Genomic DNA, 10,044 nt, shown 5'->3' with positions numbered 1-10,044 from the left:
CCAGAGACTCTGGTCACTTTATCCACAGATTTCTTCCAGGCCAGGCATTGTACATGATTCTTCCTGTTTTCACCTAATTAATGCCTATTTTTCTTTTCCTTTATGATCTCTGATTAGGTTTCAAGTACTTATTATAATCTCCCTCTGCATCATCAAGTTCTTTGTGAAATTTTGTGATTGTTCATTTTTGTTGTTTTTATGTTTCCTTCTAAGCATAACAGTATACAGTATTGACTTGTACCCTAGTGCCTAGCAAAATTATAGTTATGTTTCTTAAAGGAGTGAATTAGAAAGGACACAAACATATTATGCATGAGAATTTACTGTGTTCATTTAACTATCAAAACTCTTAAGTCTCATTTTATGAATAAGAAAATTGGGACCCAGGAAGGTTTGTGAGTCATTTAAACTTTTTTGTTCTTTTTCCCTCTTTCCCATTTTCCCTTCTCCCCACCTCCTTTTTTTTTTTTGCTTTCCTTCTCTCCCTTTTATTGCTTCATTCCTCCTGTCTCTCCTCCTTCCAGCGATTTTGTTGAGGTATAGTGAACATGCAAAATACTGTACATATTTAAAGTACAAATTGATACATTAGGACATATGTATACACATATGAAGCCATCACTACAGTCCATCATTCCTCCCTCCTATGCGTCCCTTTAATTGACTATTCATTTGCTTTTAGCAATTAGGGTAGTTAACATTTTCTGGAATTTTTTATAAATGGAATTAAGTAGGATGTACTGTGTTGTCTAATATTTTTACACCTTATATTCATTTTGAAATTAATGGTTATTGTAATGAATAATTATTGATACATATTTTCACATGTATCAGTGTCTTTGTTTAGTAGTTGACTTATGGATATACCACTTTTCCATTCTTATTGAAAGGAAATTTTACTTTTTTGAATTTTGTTAATAGGTATTTTTTGATTCTTGTTACTCAACACTGAGATTCATTTTTATTGTGTTTACTGTGTTTCATTTTATTGTGTTTATTGTTTCATTTGATTATAGTCCCATTTTCACCTAATAAATGCCTATTTTTCTTTTAGAGTTGATATCACTTCTCCAAGGGTGCCTTTCTTGATCTCTGATTAGGTTTCAAGTACTTATTATAACCTCCCTTTGCATCATCAATTTCTTGGTGAAACTGCAGTGGATGACCAAAATGTATTCATTTACTATGGTTTAAATTTGAGTTGTTTCCAGTTTTTTGCTAGTACATGTAATATTATTTTGAATATTCTTGTATGTGTTTTATTACATACCTGTTTTTTTATACATAAGTAAATTAGGTGTGTTTGTGTGTGTATGCTCGGCAATAGAATTGCCAGTTCATAAAATTTGTGTATGTTCACGTCTGATAGATAATGCCAAAAATTTTTCCAAGGTTATTTTACCATTTTGCACCACTGGGAGCTTTGTGTGAGAATTTCAGTTATTTCATGTCCTTGTTAACACTTGATATTATTTTCTAATTTGAGGTATTCTGATAGTAAAGTCGTATGTCACTTGATAAGTCAGTCAGTGGTGGATTTTGCATGTAATATAGGCTATAACATGTAGCCTACGTATGTAAGAGGATATACTATTTATGTAGCTTTATATAATTATACCCTCTGACATTTGCCCAATGACACTGTCACCTAATGACACTTTTTACAGAATGTACCCTTTCATTAAGGGACACGTGCTATGGTAATATCTCATTGTGATTATAATTTTCATTTCCTGATAAATAATGAGTTTGATCATCTTTTCATATGTTCATCATTTTCATTTTCTCATGTGAAGTATACCTGTGCATTTTTTGCCTGGTTTTGTTTTTACCCCTCCTTTAAACATAAATTGAATGTAAGTTACCATTGATGGATGAATTGGATAAACATGTGGTCCAATTCATTGATGGATGAATTGGATAAACATATGCACAATGGAATATTATTCTTATGTAGGTGGACCTGAGGACATTATGTTAAGTGATTAAGACAGAGAAAGATAAAACTATATAATCTCACTTATGTGAATTCTGAAAAAAATAACCAAGTTTTCCCTTTAAAAAAATTTGCTTATGCATATAGGAACTGGGGTACAGACCAGAGGTAAGTAGGGGTGAGGCGTCACCAGAGACAAAGTGGGGAGCAGAACAGGTGGGTTTGTTACAGGTTAGCCCAGAGTGATGGGTGCTCACCCATGCATTTAAAATTAACTTTCTGCAGACACACACAAGAGGGTAATGGGTTTATTTACAAAAGGGGAAGTATACAAAGTAATGAGAGAGAGAGAGAGAGAGAGAGAGAGAGAAAATGAAAATTTTCTACACCTTGAATAACATGGAGTCATTCCTTTTGCCACCTATGCCATGTACCTTCTTGTCTATAAGGATGGAGATACTGTGGACATCAAGGGGATGGGCACTGTTTAAATGTTACTACAGTTTATCGTAGTAAAACTGGGAGTCTAAAATGTCTAAAATAAAAAAGTAAGACATTTTTGGCAAAGATTCATTTTCTGTCTCTCTTGCTCACACACACACACACACACACACACACACACACACACACACACACACATCATTGATTTCCTCCGATCAGGATCCTAGCAAGATGTACACATTATGTTGGGTTAATATGACTTGACTTTCTTCACTTGTAAATCACACCCTCCTTAACTTTTGCTTTTGTTGAAAAAACCTAATTATTTGTTGTATAGAGAGAGGGTTCACACGCTGGAATATGCACAGCTTTATTCAGCATTTCCCTTCAGCCACCCACCCCTGTTATTTCCTGTAAACTGTCATTTAAATCTAGTGGCTTAATAAAATCTAGTCCAGGGCCCTCCCTGGTGGCGTGGGGGGTTGGAGCGCTGCACTGCAAAGCTAAGCCAAGCTGTGGCTGCTTCATTGTGAGCTCGATTCCCTGCCCTATAGGTGATCCACATGGTGCAGCAGACCTCTCCTGTCTCGCCCACTGCTCCCCTCAGCAGTGTATTACTTCAATCTGCCTGTTCTGCTCCCCACTCTGTTTCTGGTGAATCCTCACGCTGCCCCTGCACCTCTGGCCTGTACCCCAGTTCTGTATGTGTTTAAAAAAAAAAACTTAAAAAAAAAAACCTAGTCCAATGTTTTGACAAGAATACTTCATAGGTGGTATTGTGACATATCAGAGACATATAATACACATGACAGACATGTAATATCTGGTTATATCTGTTTTGTGATGTTAGCAGCCACTGATGATTATAACCTAGATCTGTTAGTAGGGGCTTACTTTCATTTATATTTTTGCTGGGTATAGAATTCTTGTATATTTTTAAAGACTATTTTCCACCTTTACAACAGTTTTGGGTTTACATCAAAATTGAAAAGAAGGTATAGAGATTTCCCCACCCATGCAATAACTTCTACTGATACAATCACTTACCAGGTGCTATATTTTCTACCAAGGGTGAACCTCTATTGACATATCATAATCACTCACAGTCCATAGTTTACTTTGCATTCACTCTTGGTGTTGTACATTATATAGGGTTGGGCAAATGTATCCATCACTATAGTGTCACACACAGTATTTTTACTGCTCTAAGAATTCTCTGTTCTCTGTTTATCATTTCGTTAATTTTGCTGGTTCCAGAATGTAATATAGTTGGAATCATATAATATATAGTTAACTTTTTTCACTTAACAATATGCATTTAAGGTTATTTCATGCATTTGTAATAACATGATAGCTCTGTTTCTTTTTAGTGCTAAATAATGTCCCATTGTCTGGCTTTACTACTGTTTATCTGTTCACCTACTAGAGAACATCTTGGGTTCTTCCATGTTTTGATTATTAAAGCTGCTATAGACATCTGTGTACAAGTTTTTGTGTAGGCTAAAGTTTTCCCTTTCCTTGGGTAGATGTCAAGGAACACTGTTGCTGTATTATAAAGTAAGAATATATTTAATTTTGTATGAAACAGTCTTTCATTTTGCATTTCTGCCAGTAATGGATGAGACTTCTTATTGCTCCACATCTTTGCCATATCAGTGTATCAGGTGTTTCAGACTTCTACCACTCTAACCAAGTATGCAGCGATATCTTGTTTAATGTATTTCCCTGATGACATGTTTTGGAGCACCTTTTTATATGCTTGTTTGTCATTTATCTTAGGTAAGGTGACTCTTAATATCCTTGCTTATTTTTTTTTAAAGATTTATTTATGCATACAGAACTGGGGTACAGGCCAGAGGTGCAGATATGGTGAGAGGATTCACCAGAGACAGAATGGGGAGCAGAACAGGCAGATTAATGAAGTACACTGCTGAGGGGAGCAGTGGGCCAGTCAGGAGAGGTCTCCTGTGCCACATGGATCACCTCCAGGGCGGCGATCTAACTCATGCTGAAGTGGCTTTAGATTTTTAGTGCTGTGCTTTAACCTGCTGTGCCACCAGGGAGGGCCCCCTTTGCCTATTTTTAACCAAAGATACTTGTTTTCTTACTGTGATTTTAAAAGCTTTCAGATATTTTGGTAACTCTTTTCTGATTTTATTTTACAAATAATTTTTCCTTCTGTGACTTGTTTTTCTCTTGACATTTTCCTTAATAGAAAAGTTTTTCCTTTTGATGTAGTTCAGTTTATCAGTGGTCTTATTCATGGCTTTGGTATTACACCTAAAAATACATCACTATACCCTAGGTCATCAAGGTTTTCTCCTAGGAACTTTATAGCTTTGCATTTTACTATATTAAAAAAAAATTATTTGAGGGGCCCTCCCTGGTGGTGCAGTGGGTTAAAGCACAGAACTGTGAAGCTAGCTGCAGCCCCTTGAGGTTGCTCGCTGCTTCCCTCAGCAGTGTATTTAGTCAGTCTGCCTGTTCTGCTCCCCACTCTGTCTCTGGTAAATCCTCTTACCGCCCCTGTAACCTCTGGCCTATATGCATAAATAAATAGATCTTTAAAAAATTATTTGAAGAATATTCTATTGTCTACCTTTGAGATGTTAATATCTGCCTCATTGCTCTTTTGAAGCTAACATTAAAAGAGTTTAACTGCCTTTAACATGTTCTTTTTGTCAGCAGTTTTATATGTTGTAATTGTAGACCTTTATCCTTTTAGACTTTATTGGGCTACTTTGATCTGTGATTTGGTATCTTGTAGCAGTTTTGGAAATTTTTCATTATTTCCTCTACAAATACTTCTTGTGATTTCTTGTTATTTCCTCTACAAATATTTCTTTTGCTCTTTACACATACTAGATTTTTTTTCCTTTATCTTTTAATTTTCTTCTCTCTTTTCCATTCTTTTCTCTTCCTGAATTTTAGGATGGATTTTTCTTACCTCTCTTCTTCTGATTTACTAATTCTTTCAGTGTCAAATTTGTTAAACTCCATTTATTGATTTTTTTTTTTTTAAAGATTTATGTGTTTTTGCATACAGAACTTGGGTACAGGGAGAGATGCAGGGGAGGTGAGAGGATTCACCAGAGACAGAGGAGAGCAGAACAGGCAGATACAGTGAAGTACACTGCTGAGGGGTGCAGTTGAGGGGTGCAGCGGGCAGGTGGATCCACCTGTTGTGACATGTGGATCACCTCTGGGGTGGGAGATCAAACTTGCACTGAAGCGGCTATGGCTCATTTGCAGTGCTGCCTTTTAACCCATTGGGCCACCAGGGAGGGCCCTGATCTGTCACTTTTGGTTGTTTTATTTTTCAGTTATACATTTACATTCTCAAATTATCATCCTTTTCCACATATAAGTGATTTCTAGTTCTGTACATAAATGCTTGATTTAAACTATATACTTAAATATAATGTATTAACGTCTAAACTTGATAGTCAGCATTTGGTATATTGCTAATTTGTTCCCCCTGGTTTACCTCATTTATATAAACCATCCATTTGGTTCAAATATCAGGTTTGAAAAGATGTGGATTGTAATAAATAATGTAATTGTAATAAACTCATGCCATTAGTCAGAAGGAAAAAGAAATATTGTATGGCTTCATTTATCGGTGGAATATAGTGAAACTGAATAGAGGGGTCAGTAAAAAGACAAGACTAGCAAGCTGACCATGGATCTGTGGCATATATAGCAGGGTAGAGGGAAGGAGAGGAGTCAAATTTGGGAAGGGTAGAGCACAAAGGACTATGGTGATGATTCACAGGTGCAGTGGTGGTGGGAGAAGTAAAGGGACTATACCTGAGGGAAGAAGTCAAATAGTGTACAGAAATTAACAATGAGGTAAGAAAATAAAAATAAATTGAAAAAAAAAAGGAGAGAAAACTGATGTTTTGTAGTCCCTGGAAGGGCTTGCCTACTATGGTTCATCTTTACTCCTTATATTATTATTCTTTGAGTCTCAAAGGGCAATGGGGTTCCCATGCTTCTCACCTTTCTCTTACCCTGTGAAGTTGTGAAAAGCTCTACTTCTCAGTGTCCACTGCCTCTTCTGGATGCCCTAAGGGAAAAGCTACACTACAAACCTGACTCACTTCTGTGTATAGCTATTAGATCTTAGCCTACTGATGCGTAACCACCTCTTTATTTCTCCTGTGTCTTTTAATTATCACCTTTCCTCCCATCCCCATATTTTTCTAGTTTTCCTCATTGGGAGGTTATAGATATCAGTTCACTATTCCTGAAAATTTGAGCTACTTTTTTCTTGCTGTTGAATTTATTCAGAGATAATAGTGTTTCTGTTCTTAGATTATCCAAGAATTGTCCTTATAAAATAGTATATTAAAAACAGAAATGTTTAAAGGAGTTGAAGGAAGTCAAATGTAATGAGGCATTTGTTACTGTTCCTGTAAAGTTCCTTTTTGTTAGACAGCTGGTTTTTGTGGGGATGGGGTTGGGGAAGAAGTTAGAGATAAGCTTAACTTGCATAATTTAAGTTTGAAGTGATTAAGATATCTAGTAGAGTTATGCTTGAAGCATACAGATATTAAATAAGTGGTTTGATGCAGGAACAGTGAGGGGCTCTGGGTTTGGACATTAAAAGCAGAAAGTTATTGTAATTGAATCTGTCAAAGTAACTATATGGGCAATAATGTTTGTAGACTTCCACTCTTAAGACTATCCCTCTAAGCAAGGTACACCTGGGCAGGTTAATTGTGGGCAAGGTAAGATGTAGCAAAAATTTTGTAGTAATAGGCCAAGATAATTTGTTTCTAGATTATGTATCTATGAAAATTACTTTTTAAATCCATATTAAATGACTTTGGTTGATTTTTCTAAATACTAAAACCCTATGTGCTAAATAGTAGCTACAGAAAATCAGTATTCAAGTATAAAATATGTAATCACAGTATAGATTTCAGATGTAATCACAAAATACATCAGAATTTTAGACTTACTAATAATTCATATTTAGTTTTGTGCAAACTTAAAAATTGTCTATCATTAAATGTGTAAAACAGTGGGAAATGATGTTTAAGGAATAATTAAAAAGGCAGCATTAAATATAGATGACTTTCACACTGAACCAATTTACAGAGACAATACAAGAAGCCGCATGCTTGTTCTTTTTAAATAATCATTGGTACTAAAGATAAAAGATTAGTGACTTAAGTTTTTTTCTGTGATATAAATTATTTTAGGTCTATACCAAATTAGTACTTTGAAGTAGATGTGTACAAAGATAGGCCAGGAGTTCAGGATCATAGGACTGTTTATTTTTAACATACATTTGAGTTATTATTTTGTTTCTTAGTTTTAATTGTGTTTTGATAACTTTGCTATTTGAGATATTATAATATGGAAATTTGATTTCACAGAGCTACGATCGAAGAGGCATACTCCAGGTCAATGACAAAACTAGCAAAATCTGCAAGCAATTACTCACAACTTGGGTGAGATCTTTTTTTTGGGTGAGATCTATTAATTTAGGTGAAATTCTTAAGACAAGTTCCCAATGAGGCTATAATAATTGATAAATACTATAACAGTATATAATATACTTAAAATCTATGTATATATTCTTGACAGAAAATATATTTTCTAAATCAGTTCATGCAGAGTAGAGGAATCTTATTTTTCCACTTTACAAACTATGTAATTATTTGTAACTTTGTGTTATATAACATTATTCTAATTTTCTGTAAATTTAAATTCTCTTGAGTAGATCTTTGGAATCTTAAAGTAAATTTTTTAAAAATAGTTGAAATATAGTGAACTATCATGATTATTAAATATTCCTCTTAAAGATTTGTGTTCAAGAAATGTGTTCTTTGAAGAATGAATATTAGGGCTCTCCCTGGTGCCACAGCGGGTTAAAGCACAGCACTGTGAAGCTCTCAGAAGCCACTGAAGCACAAGTTCAATCCCTAGGCATGGAGCTGACCCACATGGCCTGGCAAACCTCTGTGACTGGCTGCTCCCCTCAGCAGTGTATTTTAGCAGATCTGCCTGATCTGTCTCTGGTGAATCCTCTCACCACTACACCTCTGGCCCGTACCCCAGTTCTGTAAGCATAAATAAGTAAATCTTTAAAAAAAAAAAAAGAAAAATGAATATTAATAATAAGATATTTAAAATGAGATAATCTTATAATCATAACTTTGGAAAGGATATTTGTATGCTAATTTAAGCCATAATAGTTCTGGAGGACATATTCAATCTAATTCTCTAAAATTTCAGGAAAAATTCTATTTTAGTTAAGATGTTACAATGACATTTATAAATATTTTTATAGTAATAGTCAGTAAAAAAAAATCCTTCTGGAAATCTTTTCTGGGATTTTGATGAGTTTGAATTCTGAAATTCTGTATAAAATTTTATATAGGCATTCTTTTTTTTTTTTTTACAGATTTATTTATTTGTAGATACAGAACTGGGGTATAGGCCAGAGGTGCAGGGGCAGTGAGAGGATTCACCAGAGACAGAGTGGGGAGCAGAACAGGCAGATGGACGAAATACACTGTTGAGGAGAGCAGTGGTCATGTCAGGAGAGGTCCGCCATATCACGTGGGTCACCTCCTGGGCTGGGAATCGAACTTGTTGCAGTGGCTGCGGACAGCTGCATAATGTTGTGCTTTAACCTGTTGTTCCATCAGGGAGGACCCTAATTCATATTTTTGATAAAACTCTTTGTTTATATGCCAGTTTCCAGATTCACATGTAGTTTTGTGATCAAAAAAATTGCTGATCAATTATGACTATTTAAAAAAAAGTATTCTCTATTGTGGTTGTGTTTGAGTGAATTTATAATAAAAATCTTCCTACTTTGTGGCCTAGATAATGAGAGTTGGATTCTCAGTTTACTTTAGAGTAGTGACATTATTATTATGTAAGTGCTCACTGCAACGACTAAAAGGACATTCTGCAGCCCTGTGTACTGACTCAAGAAAGCTGGAGGTCCCATTTCTTTCACTTAAAGGAAACTGGGGACTGGTAATTGATGGCTGTTTTCCTTCTGATTGTCCTCCAGTTTCTTCCCGTTTTCCCTTTTCCTCTCCCTTGCTGCAGCTTCCCTGTTTTTTTTTTTTTTTAATCTTTTTTTGTCTCTTTTTTTCTGATAGTCTCCCATTTCTAAAGCCTTCACCCATGCATGCATAATTTTATAATTTTTTCTTTATTGACTAAAGTACGAGGGTCAAAGCTAGCTTCAACAGTGGCCATGGTTTTATTATAGGAAATTCCACCCTAATCTTTGTTACCAAGTAGAAGGTTAAAAAAAAAATGGATTAACATCATCTGTGTTTCATGATAATAAAGTTACTGATAATTTTCTGTCTTTGGAATTTCTACTTTAATAATATGTAATGTGATTTTTTTTTTTTAGTGTCATCTCAGGATATTTAAAATATTAATGATTTTGTTTGTTGACATATAGGCAAGAAATTTAGTATTATCTTTCTATATTTAGTGTATTCAGTCATAGTTTGGATTTGTCAGTTTTCTTTCTTAGTGTTTATTGTACACTGTTGTGTGTATTACTTGACTAGGAAAAAGTATAACTTAACAATTTAAAAATGGAATGATATTTTTTAAAAATCCAATAATGATTGAAAGTCCTTAAGGAAACCTACATATTTAATATTTACTTTTATTTTTTA

At 34.7% G+C, this 10,044-nt stretch overlaps 1 protein-coding gene across 1 annotated transcript in view; it reads left to right on the top strand.

Annotated features, from left to right (window-relative positions):
- The window catches only part of FCHO2 (FCH domain only 2), a 93,671-nt gene that overhangs the window by 17,033 nt on the left and 66,594 nt on the right, over positions 1-10,044 (top strand). The window contains exon 3 of the mRNA XM_012721767.1: positions 7,765-7,839. Coding sequence (XP_012577221.1) covers positions 7,765-7,839 — 75 coding nt within the window. The remainder of the gene's footprint in view (positions 1-7,764; positions 7,840-10,044) is intronic.

Source organism: Condylura cristata, unplaced genomic scaffold (genome assembly GCF_000260355.1).
Source record: "Condylura cristata isolate star-nosed mole 26May11 unplaced genomic scaffold, ConCri1.0 scaffold00007, whole genome shotgun sequence".
NCBI lineage: Eukaryota > Metazoa > Chordata > Mammalia > Eulipotyphla > Talpidae > Condylura > Condylura cristata.
Note: the sequence above shows the minus strand (reverse complement) of the source record. Positions and strands in the feature narration are given on the sequence as shown.